The 21061-nt window shown below is 41.9% G+C and overlaps 1 protein-coding gene and 1 long non-coding RNA gene across 17 annotated transcripts in view; one reads left to right on the top strand and one right to left on the bottom strand.

The window, feature by feature from the left end:
• LOC137327214 (uncharacterized) overlaps nt 1–20573 on the bottom strand; it is a 33388-nt gene extending 12815 nt beyond the window's left edge. Inside the window, exon 1 of the long non-coding RNA XR_010964389.1 lies at nt 20455–20573. This is a non-coding gene — a long non-coding RNA (uncharacterized lncRNA). The remainder of the gene's footprint in view (nt 1–20454) is intronic.
• Nucleotides 1–21061, top strand: part of dmd (dystrophin) — a 1591310-nt gene that overhangs the window by 1471615 nt on the left and 98634 nt on the right. For 12 of the 16 annotated variants that reach the window (XM_067992781.1, XM_067992785.1, XM_067992782.1 and 9 more), the window contains one exon: nt 20795–20856. In XM_067992781.1, the coding sequence (XP_067848882.1) occupies nt 20795–20856 (62 nt within the window). Of the gene's footprint in view, nt 1–19239; nt 19382–20794; nt 20857–21061 lie in introns of those variants that run through there. The other 4 variants (XM_067992797.1, XM_067992796.1, XM_067992795.1 and 1 more) reach the window with 4 other exon arrangements.

The raw sequence follows: 21061 nt of genomic DNA on the forward strand, positions 1-21061 counted from the left end.
TATTTGACCCTGAGATGAGCTTCCGCCCACATATCCACTCCATCACCAAGACCGATGGAATCGGTGGCGAGGGTACAGAGTTTGTGGCAGAGGCCAAAGACAATGGCTTCAGTCTTCTCGTTGTTTAATTGGAGGAAATTTTGTGTCATCCAGGACTGAATGTTGGATGAGCATACAGTCTTGTAAATTGTATCAAAACGCATCATCGTGCCACTTTTGCAAAATGGCATCATGATGAGAGTAATCCTGTTTTTCCTCTAATCCTGTAGGAAAGCACACAGGACATGCACTTTATGTCTTCCCCTTGTGGTGTGCTCTAAACTGAGATATCATGTGGTCAGTCAACTCAATGAGTCAAACACTCCTATTTACCTGCTGCTGCAATCTTCAGCCAGACACGGCTTTTTAAAGAATGAACTCTAATTTCCAGGCACGCCGAGCACATTACTCCCATTTTACATGGGATTTGTGCTGGGAAGCCTCCAGTGGATATGCAAATGTGCTGACCCATGATATTCTGATGGATTCCGTTCTGTACAGCATCAGCAGGCACAACTCCAAACAGATTGGCAAAAATCCAGCACAACTCAACATCTGGAACTTCGGGCCCACTATCTCTTAAATAATATTGAGATGGTCTCAAGTTTGGCATCGCTACATGATAGTTGACAAAGAAGCATTCAGCTGTGTCATCTCATTGAATTGTTATTTCTGATACCAAGAAAATAAAAGTTAGTAATTCCTGTTCCAATTTTCATTCCTTCCTCAGCTCCCTTGCACTTGGCTTCTTTCTCTGCCCCTTCCCCCCACCCCCCCGACCCCCTTCTCTTCTAGTTAGTTTCTGTACACTACTTCACGCCTCCCCACTGGTTGCTACCTTTGCTTTGTATCTCCACTCATTTCAAGCACTCAGCTTGTGGGTGTCTTGGCCACAAATCTGATCTCTGCCCTGTGGTGCAGTCTGCCAGAATTTCTAGCATAGACTTTAACTCTTTGAAGATTGGAGTAAGATGCTAACAGTAAAACAAAACTACAGTCAATTTTAAGATTAATCTAAATTAAGTAATAATTGGTGCATTCTACTTAGTAAGATTCATCATTTGAAATTTAAAGAAAAAGAGCTTTTTGTTTAAGAATAATGTCTCAGAGCTAAATTTGGGGCAATTTAGTGTTTTGGGCCCAATCTTAAACTGTGGAACTTGGTTGAGATTCCCCAACTCATTACAAAGACAAGCCTTAAAGTCAATAGACAAAGAGTTTCATCCCACCATGCTATATGTGTAGACTTGGTTGCCCTTAGCCCGACTCGCCTCAGGTATAGGTTTCATAGCAGTGTAATTTGTATGTATGGAGGTATAAACGGGCAGAGGATGTGCACCCAAATTTCATCCCCCATTCCCACTGTCATGGCCATTGCTGACCATAATTTTTTCTGACTGTTCTGAAATGAGTTTTCAAAAAAAGTCAAAACAAGCTTCTTTGCACATGTGCAAACACGCAGTGTTGGATGTGCCTGTGTGCACTCCTACACAGCATATGTAAACAAAAATAGTGAAGTGCTGTGATCCAAGCCAATAGCAAGAGCAGGATAGCTTCAGTCAATTGTTGCATTAGATCTCAAAATGAATGGGACTTTCATTTTGCTTATGTTAGTGTGATTATTTTAGTTCCGAGCAGCAGCAACGATGACTCATTTTTCATTCGGTCTTCCTTGCTGCTGCCAATCTTAATGTGGCCAGTAAATGTACTATGGTGGTGACATCATCAAACCTATTTATCTGGTAGAAGGTGTGCACCTGAACTTCATCCTCCATTCCTCCTGCTATGCCCACCCCTCACAACCTGGTCAGAATTGTTTCTGTCCATTTTGAAATAAGTGGGGAAAAAAATAAAAACAAACTTCTTTGCACATGTGCAGATGCGCAGTGTTGGATGTGCCTGTGTGTCGGTGCAAAATTTCATGATGTCAATATTCTACGCATGCACGCTGGCCAATAAGTCGCAACCAGCCCTGATGTGTGTTTCCCTTTTGCTACCAATTCACGGTGAGATACCTGTTATAATTCAAAAGTAAATTCAGGATAATGGCACACTTTGGCACTCTCCCAAGACTGCGTTTATAATGTAAAAGGCCCTTTTACCTTGTTTATTGCAATTGAACAGCGGATGCACGTGCTGTTTGGCCAAATCTAACTGTTACTAAAATTGACCTTGTGAACTCTGAATTGCTCCAGACACAGCCCAGTTTTTGGTCTGGGTGGGAAGTGATCATGAAGTTCCACACCCACATCCCATGTTGCAAAATAGTTCTTGCCTTCCCGAATGCTTTTGCCCTCTCATCCAGCTATTTTTGCCCTACCTACCAAAGCAAATGGAAGTTGGGGAAAGAATACAGCCATGAATATGCGATCAAATTAAGTTTATAATGACCAAGATACCCTGATAGCTGAGAGCATTGTAAGTGAGAATAAATATGTAAGTAATTTTGATGTTCTGGTTCTGTTTCTAAGTTAGTAACATAATAACATTGGGAACAGTAGTAGGCCATTCAGCCCCTTGTGCCTGCTCTGCCATTCAATTAGATCATGGAGGATCTGCATCTCAACTCCATTTTCCAGCCTCTATTCCACATCCCTTGATGACCCCACCTAACAAAAATCTATCTCAATCTTGAAAGCTCCAATTACCCTAGCATCCACAGCCTTTTGGAGGAGAGAGTTCCAAATTTCTACTACCTTTTGTGTGAAAGTGTTTCAGAAGTATCTTGTTGCCCCTTTTCTTCACCTTGAATCGAATGTCTCTTCCCCCCCCGCCCCCCCTCATCCAACCTTCATAACTTTCAATTTAGGAATACAACAAGGATTCAGATATAATAGCATTATTAAAGTGAGGTTTCAATTATTATCAGACATCCAATAGAAAAAGATGTCAGACAATTCATAAAGTATATGCAGAAACAATGTTGGAGGTTACGGGCAGAAATCTACTTTGGGACTTCATTTCCACAGCCTTGAAAGATTGATTTTACATTCGAATCACAGAAAAGGCGAAGAGACACTACAATGATTACTTGAGAGATTGAGTGAATTTTTATTAAACATTAATAAATTTAAATGTTAATAACTTTAAACCTTTATGAAAAGAGTCAGTTTGAGGATAACATTTCACTGATTTGTGAATAGCAATGGGTTGGCTGCTCTGGATGAGTGCCAGGTTTGCATTGTTCTGTCAGCAAAAATTTTTACAATGAATTTTTGTCACTGACAAATTATAAAAATGAGAAATGTTGAATAATGGGAAAGAAATGCACCGCACTCAAAATGTCACTGTGCTCACAAGATTTTCTTGTTAAATTAATAAACCAAATTAATGCCTAAATAATCATGCAAATCCAATTCAAAAGAAATTATATTTTTATATTCAATTTCAAATTGTTCATTTTTAGAACTATTTACCAAATATGCTGAAGTGTGATAACAAGGCTGGGGGTATACCTTTCTGTAACCGATACTTGGAAACATCAACTCCCGTTGGCTTACTGGGTGAATGCACCAGGAGGGGTGGGCACTAATTCAACAGACAAGAATATCCCAGGTTCAATTCCTCACCTGTACTGAATGAGATGATATCAGTTAGGGCAGAAACTAGAGACATTACAATCGGCATCAGCAGCCCTGAGTTAGGAAAGGGGTTCCTGTTCCTGATCACTATCCAGCTACCTTTGTCGGCTATCTGAGTGTGTGGATGCCTGGTGATGACAGAATCGGGCTCTGCAGTGATGCCCCTCACAATTGATTAACCTGCTCGCACATGCAGAATGGTTACTTTAGCAAGGCACTGGAGGGTGACCGGCGGCAGTAGAACTGCACCTAGCAAGGGATCAACACCTGGAGGAGAGGAAGGAAGATAACTGCTGGAAAAGGAGGAAGAGAAACAAATTGGCCATTTAGGTGAAGTAGCAGACAGCTGTCAATGCCTGACCAAACATCCCCCAGCCTAAGTAAATTGGGGGCCTAAGACCTATTTCAGGGCCCTTTCTGACATCGGATTGTAACTGACCGCAGCACGCACCGTGCATGCTACAATCAGTTTTCTCAGGTGAACAGCAGCCAAATCAGCGCCTGAATAATTATGCAGAAGGGACAAGCAAAAAGGTAAATCAAAAATCTTTTACTAACCTGAATGTAAAGCCAGAGGAGCAGGCGTGCTCCTCCTGTCCAAACATTAAAACTGCGAGTCGCTGTCGGTCACCGCTCGCCATTCTCCCACTCCTCCCAACCTCCCCATTTCCTTCCCCCCACCACCGTTCCTGATCTCCTTCGCTCCCCCCCCCACCTCCCACCAGACTCATGGTAGGTCTAGAGCCAGCATTCTCACCAGCCGATTGTCTTCCTTTTCACGATTGGCGCACTGCCTCTTAAGACGAGACTGGCGTCCCCAGCACGCTGGTCACATCCTGATGACAGAAGAGGACCAAATTCACGTGGTCCTCTTGCTCATCAGTTTCAGTGCGGCGGTTCGTGGCTAGTGCTGGGTTCGACTTCAGGCACCAACTAGTTTCTAGGTCGGCACCTTCAGGAGAAGAAGGGAGAAATTGCTATCCAAAATCTTTTTGTTTCCAAAATTCAAACCCATTTGTGTCTTCTAACTTTCTTAAGCCATGAATAATTTTAAAAGTTCTCCAGGAGCTGTTCTAAACAATTCAGCTGACCTGCCTTTACTAGGGACTGATTGTATCCTAGCAACAGTGGCCAGCACTAAAGCTGCGTCAGCATGACTGGGCAATCGAGAAGAAAATATCCTGACAGAATTCCTTTTTTAAAATAATTAACATCTTATGTTTGGAAATTGAATTAATTGATAATTGCAGTCAGCAGAATATACATTTTACACTGTGTTTGCGCAATATGTACCGTGTTTTATCGCGAACTGTTGCCTGTTGTGAGGTGGCATTCAATTTCTCGTACCTTCACAGTGCTTAGATACCATGCTGCCAAGTTACTTTTGTGTGCCTGGTGGTGTTAAAATGCCAGCTTGATGTATGTCCCCAAGTTTCCTGCACTGCATAAAATATCAAGAGTTTTGTATTGGGTATTACTGCTAGCCTGGTGTCCATTTCCTTATGCATAGCCTTCTTCATCCTTAGTTCCCAGAGCTGGGAATTCTTGTCCTCATTTTACTTTGGAGTGAATATCATTGAGCTATTTGGATGACCAATTCTGTTTTATAATCCATTGCAAGTTGGCAAAAAAGAATTCAACTAAAGGCTGAATTAATTTTGCTCTGTTCCTAGGAGCTGGAATTTGAATAACGTTTCAATAAATAATTGTTGCATTCTATTGTGTAAAGCAGCACATATATCTAAAGCAGCAGTTACAAGGGCTAATTCCCCTGTTGGATGCTCCTGGTGAGAAGTGGCACTCTCAAGGAGTGCTGGTCAGGAAATTGCAGGTCCGCAGCCCCTGATTTTCCATCCATTTAAGTTAATGAACAGAAATTCCCAGGCTGTGGGCTCGTGATCTTGTGGCCTGCGTTCCTTGTGAGTGCCACTTCTTATCAGGAGCATCCATTGAGGAATCAGCTCTACAACACTTAAGCAGCTCTTTCGGGAAAAATGTATTTGTTCATGGGATGTGGGCGTTGCTGGCAAGGCTAGCATTTATTGCCCATCCTTAGTTGCCCTTGAGAAGGTGGTGATGAGCTGCCTTCTTGAACCATTGCAGTCCGTGTGGTGAAGGTTCTCCCACAGTGGGAAATTAGGATAATATGCTTAAATTATTGCAAATCAGTTTTATAACTATTATTTGTTTTAAAAAAACGCCTGTCCTGAAGGCACTGGCTCTTGTTGCGATATGGTCCATGGGTACAATCTTCCTCCAATATCTCATCCAAGAGCCAATTCTTCACATGTAGGCCTAGACAAGGGAGTATTCGCAGGCTATTCAATTGTGGGCATCATCACAGCCAAGCTCTGGTTTCATCTGACATGTAAACATACACACACACACACACACACACACACACACACACACACACATCCCGGCAAGGGTCACTGAATGGTGATCAGGAGCTGGTGCCCTGACGGGTTTTTAATCTCCCTGCTCAACGGCACTGAATCAAAGGAGTGTCTCTTCTGCTTCCCTTGGTGAGATCAATTAATTCAGCATAGACTGAAAACTGAACCTGGGACCTTCTGGTCCTTTAGCTTCATTATACACTGCCTTTACCAACTGAGCTGTTAGTGCAAACTCATCAGTGCTATTATATATACATGTCAGTTTAACCTTGTCAATAGCTAAGTACCCTATTTTGAATGTGAAACAAAACTGTGTTGAGAACTGCCTTCTCCCCCTAATGGCATGAATGGTCGACTTTATAGGTAGATACGTATGGGTAATTCCAATGTGAATTCTGAGGCACACTGAATTCCTAGGCATGTGTCAGTTGCACCTGGTAGACTGGAATCAACACAGCATTGCTTCTCCACCATCAAACCAGCTAAAGTACAACTCAGAAGAGGCAGTGTAGCTGAATTTGAATCTATGAATGCTGCCTCTTCCCTCGATCTGAAGGCCGTGACGTGCTGGTGCGTTCTGTTCCATAGGTATCAGCCATCCTCCAGTGACTCCCCCAAGTGCCCATTCTTCATGTGTGAGTCTATATACAACAACAACTTGGCATTTACATAGCACCTTTAATGTTGAAAATGTCCCAAGGCGCTTCACAGAAGAAGAATAGATATTGAGTAGTACAAGAGTTCAGAGAAAGGACTGAAAGCGAGGTCAAAAAGATAGGTTTTGAGGAGGCTTCTGAAAGTGCAAAGAGCAGTCGCAAGGCAAAGGAATTTAGGGAGAGTGTTCCAGACAGTAGGGCAGAGATGGCTGAAGGCTGTATCATCAATGGTGGAGCGGATGGAGGAGAGATGCATAGAAGCCAAAATTGGAAGAACGAGGAGTATGGGCTGGGACATCAGGCTGGAGGAGGTTAGAGAGATAATGGAGGGACTTGTAAATGAGGACATGAGTTTTGAACTTGATATGTTGGGGGACATGGAACCAATGAAAATGGCAAGGACTGGTCTGATGGGCAAACGGAGCTTAGTGTAGGATAGGATGTGGGCAGTGCAATAATCGATACATTGGGGTTTGTGTAGGGTGGATATTGGGAGACCATTGAGGAAAGCATTGGAGAAGTTAAGTCTGTAGTTAACAAAAGATTGGCTAAGGGTTTCAATGGCAATGAGGTGATGTTGCAGAATTGGAAGTAAGCAGTCTTTTTGATGGGTAGGGTATGGAGCTTCAAACACACCCCAGGGTTGACCTGGACACTGAGGATGCGCACTGTCTGCTTCAGCCAGAATAAGCCAAGGAGCAGGATCGAGTCCAGGGGTTAAGATACAGAATATTTGGTGGGAGTCAAATAAAATTGGAGAATGTTCTAGCTTGTCCAGAACTTGATGTCAGAAAAAGGCAGTCTGATAACAGGTGGTTGTGGAGTTGAGGGTGGTCATAGAGAGGAGAGCTGGGTGTCGTCAGAATCTAGAAAATGACTGCATGCCTACAGATAATGTCGCAAAAAGATAACATGCAAACAAGGAAAAAGTGGACCAGGGACTTGTTCTACTCCAAAGATGACTCTGTGGGGTGAGAGAAAAAACCATTGCTGGAGATGTGCTGGGTATGTTGGGACAAATAGAAATGGAACCACATGAGAGGCCCCACAGATGTCGATAATGGAGGGAAGTGGTGGAGGAAAGATAGAATCTGCAGTTACATAGAAGCTTACCACATCCCAAGGTGCTTTACAAACCATGGATTATGTTTGAAGTGTAGTCACTGTTATTACACAGGCAAACGCGATAAGTCAATTTGTGTGCAAGATCCCACAAATAGCAAATGAATGAATGACCACATATTCTTTTGTTTGATGGAGGAATGTTGTCCAGGACACGAGGAGAACTCTCTGCTCTTCTTCAAATAGTACCATGCGATCTTAAGCCTCCACCTGAGCAGATAGACTAGGTTTAATTTCTTATCTGAAAGACAGTAGTTTTCACAATGCAAAACTGTCAGTCTGTATTATGTGCTGAAATCCACAGTGGGGCTTGAACCCACAATCTTCCATCTCAAAGATGAGAGTGCTACCAACTGAGCCAAATTGACGCAAGGAGGATGATTGACTTTGTTGAATGAAGTGGAGATATCAAGAAGGGATAGTGCACCCTGTTCATACCCATGCACTTTCTAGCAGGACTCACTCGATAGTTATCAGGAATGGGAGCCTTTGCTGATTTTTGTTCCCTCTGCATATCCTGGGACACAAAGGCCAATTATAGAAAATCAGAGGGAAAATTGAGGAGAAAGAAAAACAAAAAGTTTCTGTCCAACTGCCATAACACTAGCAAATTTTATTCAGCAATTCACTATACTTTTAACTTTAGTAAATTAGTCATGTTTAGGGACCCATTGCTTGGAGAATTGCTGCTGCAAATCCAAATCTTACCTATCCATGTCAAAAGTATTGATGAGTCTTAATATTTGAGCCATGAATTTCCTATTATCCTTCTAGCCCTTCACAAATGGCAAGTTCAGCCATCATCAACAACAGGGTCATAGAGGGATTATCATGATTTTGGGGAGCGAGCTAAGCCATGCATCATTTTCAGCACAATGATATAATAAACAAATAATTCAATGATATTTTTATGAAGAAACGCCACCTTTCAATTGGGAATGGCATCATTCAGCTGTTTGCTTAGAAACAGAGGATGAAAGAGCTAAACTTTCGCTCTAAGATACATGGAGATGTTCTCCAACTTGGTTGTTTAATGAAACTGAGACCCTCTTGAGGAGATTTAACTGCTCAATGTCCACAATGCAACAAGTTCATGAAAATCTCACTCTTGTCTCTTTTTTAGTCTAGAAAGAATGTCGGCAGTAAGGTTCATGTCTTATACAAGTTATATACGTACATTGTACCAGGGGAGGCAATAATTATCCTGCCAGTTTTTGAAAAGGGGCAGGACTTCTTTCTGTTATCAATCAAATATTAAATTGAGTGAATCCCACTGATGGGTTTCTGCCATTTTTCACTTCATTTTTCACATTGTTAACATATCTTTGAGTCATAAAATCTCAATTGTCTTAACTTCTCAAATATCATATTTTCACCTTTATCGATAAAGAATTTTACGGCAATTTTTTTTCACAAGTATAAATGCAGTAACATTTTTACATACTTGAAAGAATTTACTTGGGGAGGGGGAGAAAGAAAATGTTTCACTTGTAGCTGGAACTCTGGCTGAATTGAAGCAATTGTTTAATCTGATCTTTGTTGGCTCAGATTAATATCTTCTTGCAGTTTGAAGTCTCTCCATTTCTGTCTCTGGGTTCATTTACAACCCAAGCCATTCAGTAATGCTCACTCCCCATCACAATGTACCATGTAGACTGTACCAGATGTGTTGTAACTAAAGAATATTTGCAGTAACATTTTGGCAGTGATCTTACAGTTTCTGATAGATGGTGTCAGCATTGGCTCAGTGGTAGCACTCTTGGCTCTAAGTCAGAAGTTCAAGCCTTACTCCAGAGACTTCAGCACATGTTCTAGGCTGACATTTCAGTACAGTACTAAGGGAATGGTGTGCAGTCAAAGGTGCCTTCTTTCGGATGAGACATTAAGCTGAGGTCCTATATGCCCTCTCGGGTGGATGTAAAAGATCTTGTGATGCTATTCAAAGGGGAATTCTCCTGGTATCCTGACCAATATTTATCCTTCAACCAACATCACTAAAACAAATTTTCTGGTTGTTTATCTCATTGATGTTTGCGAGACCCTGCTGTGTTTAATTGGCTGCAGCATTTGTCGACAATACAACAGTGGCTATACTTCAAAAGTAGTTCATTAGCTGTGAAGCACTTTGGGAAGTCCTGAGGATGTGAAAGACACTATATCAATGCAGGTTATTTCTTTCTTCCAAATCTCTGATTATTTAACACTCAGCAACAAAGATTTAGTGGACGATTCAAACAGAATTAATCTGATTAATTTGTTCCTTCATAAAATAATGAACATCAATTTGTGTTTCCTAAGAACATGATACTCAGAACTACCTATATTGTACAATTGCTGAGGCACTCACCTCTGTGGAAAACTTCCATTCTGTTGAATGCTGACAGCCACTGGGTGCGTGCAGTTAATTTAGTTATTTTAACAGTGAGGCCTGCACTCTACTTCTACACAATAATCTTTATCAAAAGCATTCAAGAAAACCTCAATCAGCAGGACAAATGACCTGTGAATCAGTCTCATGAAAGCTAACAAAAGCTGCAACCAAATGAATTGTGGATGCACCAACGCACAAAAACGAGAAGAGAATTATATATAAAAAATGAAAAATACTATAGAGGCATTAGGGTAGTTGAAATTTTTATCAAACAATATCATTCTAAATGATTGTGCCTTTAAGTATCATTACTACTGGCATTGTACAACTAACAATAATAAATTAATTTTCAATAAAATCTCAATTTGTAAGTCTGAGTCTTCCAGGCACTGGGGAATTCCCAGTATAAAACGACTTGAGATAAGGCCCCGCTTCTTGAGAGTGGTCCAAGGATCATTTTTTCGACTGATACATTATTGATGTTTTCTTGAATGCATTTGCAAAACATCATTATGTGGAAAGGGTAAATTCAGTACTCCCCGCCAGCAGCGCTGGCTCACTGTTAAAGGTAGGAGGATTAGGGCTACAATGTTGGAGCTCTATTTCTGAATCATGCTCCAATTATGCAGCTCGATGCTGGCAGTGCAAGTTTGGTGAATTTACCTGAAAAAGAAACCTGCAAATGCTAGAAATCTGACATAAGAACACAAAATGTTGGAACTATACAGCAGATATGTGGAGAAACTAGAGAAACTGGGATTGTGCTCCTTAGAGCAGAGAAGGTTAAGGAGAAATTTAATAAAGGTATTCAAAATTATGAGCGGTTTTGATAGAGTAAATAGGGAGAAATTGTTTACACTGGTATAAGGGCCGGAAATTAGAGGAATCAGATTTAAGGTAATTTGCAAAATAACCAGAGGGGAGATGAGATGAGAATTTTTTTATGCAGCGAATTGTTATGATCTGGAATGCACTGCCTGAAAGGGTGGTGACAGCAGATTCAATAGTAACTTTCAAAAGGAAATTGGATAAATACTTGAAGGGGAAGAGCAGGGGAGTGGGTCTAATTGGATAGATCTTTCAAAGAGCTGGCACAGGCTTGATGGGCCTAATGGCCTCTTTCTGTGCTGTATCATTCTATGATCTGTAAAAAGAAAGGACAGGTTAATGTTTTGCTTGTGAACATTTCATCAGAAGTGGTAAATTAAAGATAAGAGAGCCCCTTAATGTGGCTAAACAAAATAAAGCAGGGAGAACAAGAGGTAAGAGTATCAAGAATGCTGATTCCTGTCACAGAGAGGAGCTAATGGGTTAAATGGCCAGCAAAAGGGTTTTTGACATGCTGGAAAGAGATGAGAAGTGACAGGTGACATCCAAAGATCATCTCAACGAGGCAATGAGAAACCATTAAAAGAAGAAAAGGTCATGGAAAGATGTCCAAAAAGGGCAGACCTGCAAATGAAGGAAATACAAAATGAAAACAGAAAATGTCAGACATACGCAGAAAGTCCTCCAGGACTCAGATAGGCCAACACTTCAAGCACAGACCTCCACTAGAACAGTATTTTGAAAAAAGGCCTACACCCAAAATAACTAAGCCACCACCGCCCCCCCCCCCCCCAACAGAGGCCAACACACCTGCCACATATACCCAGCAGCCCCTGCATTCAAGAAAATGGGGAAGTTGGCTGCTGGTCTAAAGTTGCTAAATTCTTCGTTCAGACCAAAGAGCTGAAGAGTGACCTGGAGAAAGAGAAGATATTGTTGCTGAAGTTTCCATTAAGCTTGGTTGGACTAATAGGCCAAAGGTAGAGAGCTCAGAGTGGGAATGGGAGGGAGAGTTGAGTGGCAAGTCACAGGTAGGTGAGAACCACACTTGCGGACAGAACATAGGTGTTCAGTAAAACAAATACCCGATCTGTGTTGATCTTTTCAATGTGGAGATCACACTGTGAGCAGCAAACACAATATACTAGTTTGGAAGATGTATGCATATATTGCTGCCTCACATTGAAGGAGTATTTGAGGCCCTGGATAATGGCTTCAGAAGAGGTGACCAACAGGAGTTGCATCTGCTGCATTTACCTGTAAAGTGCCAGGAAAGGACAATAATGTTAATCAAGAGATGGAGATGCATCATGAGCCCAAACTGTTAAAGTAACTACCATAATTACATGAACCCATTAGCTTTTAATAACAAAATCAACGATATTCAAGTTCAACAACAACTTGCATTGATATAGTGCCTTTAACATAGTAAAATGTCCCAAGGTGCTTCATAGGAGTGATTATCAAACAAAATTTGACACTGAGCCACATAAGGAGATATTAGGACAGGTGACCAAAAGCTTGGTCAAAGAGGTAGGTTTTAAGGAGCATCTTAAAGGAGGAACATAAGAACATAAGAAATAGGAGCAGGAGTAGGCCATACGGCCCCTCGAGCCTGCTCCACCAATCAGATCATGGCTGATCTTCGATCTCAACTCCACTTTCCCGCCTGATCCCTATATCCCCCGATCCCCCTAGTCCAAAAATCTATCCATCCCAGCCTTGAATATGTTAAATGACTCAGCATCCACAGCCCTCTGGGGTAAAGAATTCCAAAGATTCACAACCCTGAGTGAAGAATTTCCTCCTCATCTCAGTCTTGAATGGCTGACCACTTATCCTGAGACTATGCCTCCTAGTTCTGGACTCTCTAGCCAGGGGAAACAATCTCTCAGTATCTAACCTGTCAAGCCCCTTCATAATCTTATATGTTGCAATGAGATCACCTCTCATGCTTCTAGACTCCAGACAGTATAGGCCCATTCAACTCAACACTTAGAAAGTGCACATGGATGTTAGGTGAGGAGAGGGTTGAGCTTGGCCATGGTGCTTCTCAGAGTGGAATAGTTTACCAATACAATGTCTTGGCCAACACTTGAGCTAGGTAACAGAAAGGGAGTTGCTGGCACCAATGAAACAGTGCCCCAGAGTGAGTTGCTGCCTTCAGGAAAGCAGGGGAATTCAGGAGAAAAATTGGGGATAAAAAAATTCTAAGACCTTTGATGAACTGCAAAATTCATCTATTAACTGTACAATGGAGAACTGGCACTTTGAACCAACACTGGTGTAAACAAATAGCTATAAAGGTGTATCATATCCTAGCACCATTTTTCAAAAAGTTATTAGGCTATTTCTGTAATGTTTGGGTTTGCAGCAACAATCAAAACTAACTCTTTTCATCAATGTAACTTAGGTGTTAAACATTTTTTGCACTATATTAAATTATCTGCAAACAATTCCTTGGGGGGGGGGGGAACACGTACTCTTACTATAATGTTTGATTAGTTGTCTTCATAATTATGTTTACAGTTCTCATCTTTAGATTTCACCGCTTCACTAAAAAACGTCAGTTTAAAAACAAAAATGAAAAGGAGGTGTTGGGTGTCAACAAAAGTGTTAGGCACTTCCTCTAGGACAGGGAGTGCTGGGAGAGCTCCGCAAAGGATGAGTTTCGTTAACAGTCATTCTGTGATTATATCAAGAGTTGGATTTCTTAGCCTTAGCCTTCTGTCAATATCTGTTGTTACTACCAAATTATTTTTTTTGTAACTGCACCATAATCAAGGAGAGAGATGTAGAGAGCTGGAGAGGTTTAGCAAAGAAATTCCAGAGCTTAGAGCCCAAGTAGTTGAAGGCATGGTGGAGTGAAGAAAATCGGGGATGCGCGAGAATTGGAGGAGTGCAGAGATCTCGGAGGGTTGTAGAGTTGCAGGAGGTTACAGAGATAGGGAGGGACGAGGCCATGGAGAGATTTGAAAGCAAAGCTGAGAATTTTAAAATGGAGGTGTTGCTGGACCAGGAGCAACGAGTAGGTCAACGAGCACAGGGGTGATGGGTGAACAGGACTTGGTGCGAGTTAGGATACAGGCAGCAGAGTTTTGGATGAATTCAAATTTACGGAGAGTGCAAGGTGAGGAGAGCATTGGAATAGTCGAGTGTAGAGGTAACAAAGGCATGGATGAGGGTTTCAGCAGCAGAAGAGTAAATGCAGGGGTGGAGACAGGCAATGTTACGGAGATGGAAGTAGCCGTTTTTTTGTGATGGAAAGGATATGGAGTCGGTAGCTCAGCTCTGGGTCAAATAGGATGCCAAGGTTGCGGATGGACTGGTTCAGCCTCAGACAGTAGGATCGAAGGTATTTGCACAGGTGTGAGACTAAGAAATGACAACTCATATACTTCTACTTATTATTGTGTTATTAAGAAGCACAAATTAATGTTCATTATTTTGTAGAAAACAAATGAATCAGATTAATTCAATTTGAATAATTCACCAAATCTTTGTTACTAAACAATTAGATAATTATCAGAAGCTCTAAGATCACATTGCCAAAATTTGTTTTATTGCAACTGTTCTTTGATTGCATTATTTTGTTATTCATTAAATTCATAGTTACAGCTTCCCATTTCTGTTTATTTAATTTTTGAAACTATTTTGCAATAACTTTTCACGGTTTATTTTGGTCTTTTCAAAAGCAGGTAAAAGTCAAAATGAAAAATATAAAAATTGGAAAGAAAAGTGCACATGTCATTGGTAATCATTCTTGTTGTGGTCTCGTCTGCTTTCTTCCCATTGTGCTCTGGAACTAGCAGCAGTGATTGCATTTTGAAATTGGGATCCAGGGCAGGAAAAGAAAGTGTGGACGTTTTGGAAAACCAGACGCAGTTTTTGGAGTGCAAACTCTGCCAGTATCGATAGAAAAAAATATTGTTATCAGAGAGTGGTGAAAATGGGTGAAAATCAGAAAAAAGCAAATGAACTGAGTCAGAAAACAAATGGGAAACTTTTGGTAAAAACCAACAACCTGAAGCTCTGTTCGTCGTATAAAACCTACGAGATATCATCAACTCATGGTACTTGGTCAGCTTTACTGAATGGCTTGAATTGTGAATGACCCTGAGACAGATTTCTGCTGCACTTGCCTGCTGGTGGATTTTGTATGTATTGCCAGAGCTTTTGGAGTCACTCGAGTTTAGAAGAATGAGAGGGGATCTCATTGAAACATATAAAATTCTGACAGGCCTAGACAGACTGGATGCAGGGAGGATGTATCCCCTGGCTGGGGTAGGGGGGGGGGGTTCAGAACGAGGGGTCACAGTCTTAGGATGCAGGGTAAAACATTTCGGATTGAGATGAGGAGAAATTTCTTCACTCAGAGGATAGTGAACCTGTGGAATTCTCTACTACAGAAGGCTGTGGAGGCCAAGTCACTGAATATATTTAAGAAGGAGCTAGATAGATTTCTAGACACAAAGGGCATCAAGGGGTATGGGGAGAGAACGGGAATATGGTATTGAGATAGAGGATCAGCCATGATCATATTGAATTGCAGAGCAGGCTCGAGGGGGCCGAATGGCCTACTCCTGCTCCTATTTTCTATGTTTCTATGTCACCCTATTTGAGTAGAGTGAAGAATGTTCTTTGCACTTGTATAAACTACGTGATGTACAACAAAAACTAGCTGCTGGAATTGGGAGCAGATTCCAAAAAAAAATTCTCCTGGTTGAGCCTCAGCGAATACATAGATTTTTTGGATTGAACTGTTTTCCTCCATGTCTCATTCCACAGTCAAAGGGTAGGGGAACCTTCTTGCCGCTACTGTGACTACAAGTTATTTATTCTAAAGTGGCAAATGATTTGGCACTGCACAACATCCTGTGACAAATGCCACAAATTTCTATACTTAGTGGGAATGGCACAGTTTGCTATCCAAGTAGCACAATTTTGCATCTTAACCGTGTGTACAATGGTTGGTTGAGTCTTTTGGCTATAAAACAACAATGACCACAGTTCAAAATTAATTCATTCGCTATGAAGTGCATTGGGACATGAGGACATGAAAGGCATTTTATAAATGCAAGTTGTTTCTTTTTTCTTTCATGGCTGCCGATGATAGAGTGATATTGGCAAAGGCCTGGCAATATTTTACTTGCTAGATTTTCTTTAGAGAATGGCAGTTAGTGTGGGAGGACTTAAATAAGGAGCAAAATAAACAACTGGAGGAGGAACTTCACCCAATGGCTCAATGGGTAAATAGACCACATGGTACGGCAGCGAATAATAAAGGTCCAAAGGTTCAAGGTTCAATCCAGGCCTCTACTGAGTTAGCTTATCATCGCCTGAGCAACAGAAGGGACTTCAGCGTCCTCTGGACTAGTGAAGGGAAAGAAGTCAGCCAGGTGTCTTGCTACTGGTCACTACCCAGTGACCTTGCTAAAAAATGCATGAGTGTGAATGTTGGGTGAGGATGAGATCAACCTTAGTTGTGATGTCTTGTGTGGTGAACACTTATTTTCTATCCTCAAACATGTTGAATATAGTTGATATCAGAGATTGCTGCCCGTGGATTTGTACCCAATATGAGGCGCTGAGGTAGATTTTATGAATTAGCTCTCCTGGCGCGGAGCTTCATGTGACGGAAGCGTTTATCAGGAATTCGGGCACAGACGTCAGTGCACTGTACATGATTTTCCACGCCTAATGGAAGTTTGATTTACCTGGAGGGATTTCTGTCTTTTTCCTCACAGCAATGGATTATGACGTTGAAGCTTTCAGTTGAATAAAGTTGATTATTAAAAGTGTAGAGATAAACATTCTGGCCTTGAATTTCCTCCATTTTTGCTGCCCAGAACACAAGTAACTGGGGCACAAATCAAATATGTGACCTAAAGGATCGAGGAATTTTGGGCATGAGTGAGTAACGCGCATAAGTACAATATGCCCAAATCTCTTCAATCTTTTACGGCCGTCTATCGATCCTTCCACCCAAATGCATCTCTGCTCATAAAACTGGCCCTGCCCCCAAGTTACAGAGCCTCATATACCAGTTTCCGACAATTCCGTTTGCTCAGTGGCTCTCTTAAAGTTACGACCAGATTTTCAGGTGCAGCAGTCATTTTTCTGGTGTTTTATTGCAGTTTTATGAGCCTTTTTCTAAAATTTAGCCTCACTGAGACCTGCTCCGTATTTTCTTTTAATACATTTTTATGACATAAGTATAAGTCACATTAAAAATTTTAAATCTTCCCCGATTATAGGTTCTTAAACATGTATGCCTGACGTGCATGAATGATGGTTAAATGAGTTAAAACTTCAATTTTTGAAATATATGGTGTGAGTTTGGCGCTTTCCTTGGGCCCCGATTATTTACGTTGATTTGTGCCCATTTTATGCTCGGACATATTCTAATGAGATTCGCAGGAAATTTGAGCATAACTTGACATTGAGGGAATGGGTGCATTTTTGGGTCTAAATCCGGGTTGCACCCATGGAGGACATTCCAGGTCTTTGGTGAAGAAATTGTTTCCCATTGCACCCGTTTTTTGGGCACAAAATTCACGTTGGGGGGGATCAATTTCTGGGCACGATCCCATGCACCTGATTCCCCTGGAAGTATGCAGGCTGCCAGTTTGGCTGTTGGTGACTTCTAAGTATGCTCACCTAAAATGGTCATTAGGCCCCTTGAACATTCTGATCAGGAGTGTATCACCTGTTTTAGGACCCCACTACCAAATCCGTATATTCTGCTCGGTTTGTCTGCGTGTATCACAACCTAACCAGGAATCCTTAAAGGAACCGCTGGAGGCTGCTAAAGAAAAGGTAAGTTTTTTTTTTAACAACTTAATGTGGAGCCAGGAGGAGCAGGAGCAAATGGCCACTACATATGCGCAAAAGGACAGTTCTTGCCCTCCCCCCCCCCCCACCTCCTCCAAACACAGAACAGAAAATGTAACATTGGCTATGCATATGTGTTCTGCCAATTGGTTTTTACCGGGACAGACTCCTCCAAACCCAGAGCTGTTTGACCCAAGGCAATTTTAACTAAAACCAAATCGGCTACCTTCTGACTGCTTTGGGTTTTCAGTTTGTCCTGTTTCCATCCCTCCCCCACTCCCCATCCCTCGGCCACCAAAGTGTAGTCCTAACACCGTTCTCATTATTGCAATCATTTCAGTGTGTTTACTACTAGCTACTCAGTCGTGTAAGCCAGGTTGCATTCTTCAGGTGCCAACCAGCTGAGGCCTTCCATGTCATTCCCCGTAATTATTCTGTGGAAGCATTTGAACAAACAATAACCTAACCCTTCCATGTCATTCCCCGTAATTATTCTGTAGAAGCATTTGAACAAACAATAACCTAACAGACATCTGGTGTAATCATATCGTTCACTGGGAAATAGGAGGAGGAAATGGTGGCACTCAGCTGTTGGCACTGATTGTCTAGGGAGAGGTTAAATGATGGGGAGGCATTTGAATGGCACTGTACGCCTTATTGCCATGCATTCCTGACATTGCACAATCGTCTCTGATCAGAGTACAGCTCCCTGAGTGCTGAGTGAAGTGAGAGCTCCAGACACTCCGTTCCCTGCTCTTTCAAAGATCAATTGGCTGATACGAGAGTGGAAAGGTTAATGATCTGCGCTGTCAGCCCCACTTTTTGTTAGAAAGTTAGACATTGGGGTAGGTAGGAGATTTTGCAACTCTTGTTTAAAAAAAACTTCACCGGGGAATCAGTGAGAATCTTGTAGTGCTTTATTTATAATCTCCCACTGGTTGTAAATGTTTAATTGTAAATGATTTTCTAGTTTTTGTCGTTTCTGCTGCAAAGAAATGATTCATCTTTTCAAGACATTAAAAAGACCCATGATTTGTGGAGGAGCACTGGGCAAAGGTCCTCAGAATTGATATTGCAATTGGGTATTGTTCACCTGCTGTGTGTCTGTTTGGACACTTAGCATTGCCGTAGTTCAAAAAGGAGGGAAAAGTGTCAAAATTACAGATCGTTTCTCAGCTATGTCATTCACTTCCAGAAAGGGCTGGAGGGTGAGCAGGATTATGTATGATTCAGCACTGCCCTTTGTGGCAATTGTACATTGTATACTCTCCCTCTGTCCCCCCTCCCATCCCAATCCAACTCAATTTACTATGAAAGCTGGATTTTCTGAGAGTTTTACTAATCGGTTGAGTGGGGGAGGGTTATGGTCTGGAAGCTCCTCCCCGTCTGATGTACAGGCTCCCTCCCCATGTGTGATCAGCACAGCACTATTCTTGAGCTCTGCTTTTTTTTTCTTTGCCATTTGTGTGGTGTGCTCCATTTCTTATTTACAGGCTGTGAAAAGTGTGCTGCTGGAACTAACTGCTTAAGTGCAATGAGGGAGCAGCTTAAGGGGTAGGTGGAGAGAAACTCATTCATCAACGTAACTCGCTCGATTGCAGTAACTTCGAATCGTAACAAAGTCAGTGCAGGTTTTTTTTTTAACAATGTTGATAACGTGATAGTTCTCCACTTCAGAATCTGAGGAGGGCAGACGTAGGAACAGCAGCAGACAAGGTGCAGCTGTTTTGTGCAGGGACCATTACAGGTGCTGTAAGTTGCACTTTAAAAACGCCTGGATTCTGCTCCGGTCTCAGCTGCAAAGGAGAGTCTTTCTTCCCCTGTGAGGCAAAGATTATAGGTTGTTAGAATGACAGGTGAGGAGTGGACTCGCGGCACCCGAGGTCTGTGACCTCTCACCGATAAAAGAATTTGTCCTGTAGTTGCTTCTGGTTTGGTGCAAGATTAGTTAATGCCACCCCGGACCTGGCTTGGAATTGCTGGAGCATAAGGGAGCTGAAAGGGCAACAAAGAAGTTTTGAACTCGAGATAGACCAGTGAACAAGGATCGGGTGGAGACTGGTTTCTGTGAAGCAATGGCCCCAGGACAGAGGAATATAACCTTAAATGAACTCTGAATAAGATAAATCATTTTCTGTTTTATTTTAACTGTTTGCTGCATTCCATTACTAACAAAGGTGTGACTTAATTCAGTTGAAGCCTGTAAATGAAAACCCCTCGTCCGAAAGTGCGACCTTGAGCAGCAGTTATTTGCGGGCTGCCAACCTCCCCCTACACTCCCCCTACCTCCCCACCCCGTCTTCCTTTTGTTTTCTGCCTCCTTCTCTTGATTACTGATGCTGTTGTGTTTTCAAGTGGATTTGGAAGCCCAAAGAAGTGCTGAGCAGACAGATCTGTGGAACGACTTCAAACAGTGCTCTGCACCCCCCGCCCCAGCTCACCGTTAAGAAAAGCTTTTGAAAATGACAGAGAACTGTGTAAAGAAAACGACTTGCCGGGCACCAGTCTTTGCTTCTCACCACTCCCCGTCCCCCATCCTGTTTCCCCCCCGTTTGCTTGCATTGATGGCCATCTCCTCTCTAACGCTGAAAAAAAACTGCAATATTTGTTTAGGTCAAGGCAAATACCTGCAGCCTCCATGCAGTCTGCATACAAAGTAAGACTGGGCCAGTAATCGTCAGAGAAGCTTGCTTTTGATTCAGTAATCCACTTGTTCTGAAAACTTATCCTGAGCTCCTTAGTGCATTTTGGGAACTGCCAAAGCAAAAAGGAACAAAGTCGACTGCTGTGTTTTTTTTCCCCCTCTAAAGCTTCCAAGCTTAGTTAATCAGCAATCAAAGAATGAAAAGGTCAAGCAGAAGAAATATTTGAAGATTTAGCTCTCATTATGCGAGAGCACAGCTTTTATCTGTTCAGGTTCAGCTAATTCCTATTCCTTTTTTTTCTCTTCCTGTCTCTTTCTTTCAGCCACCAGACCCAGACTACCTGCTGGGATCACCCCAAGATGACGGAGCTTTATCAGTCGCTAGGTAAGAAAGCCATTGAACACGCTGCGTTTTTGAATTTGAACAATGTGCCACCACAATTTGCAATGAATTGCTTTGTTAAGAAGAGGAAGCATTGGGGAAAAGAACCTGGGAATGTACTTGGAGACGGGCCATGATTTCAGCAGCCTGTGAGTTAATAAGGTTAGCTGAGAGGATGAAAAAAAAATTCAAAATGGAAAAGATGGCA

The sequence above is a fragment of the Heptranchias perlo genome, chromosome 11, assembly GCF_035084215.1.
Source record: "Heptranchias perlo isolate sHepPer1 chromosome 11, sHepPer1.hap1, whole genome shotgun sequence".
In the NCBI taxonomy this organism is placed as follows: domain Eukaryota; kingdom Metazoa; phylum Chordata; class Chondrichthyes; order Hexanchiformes; family Hexanchidae; genus Heptranchias; species Heptranchias perlo.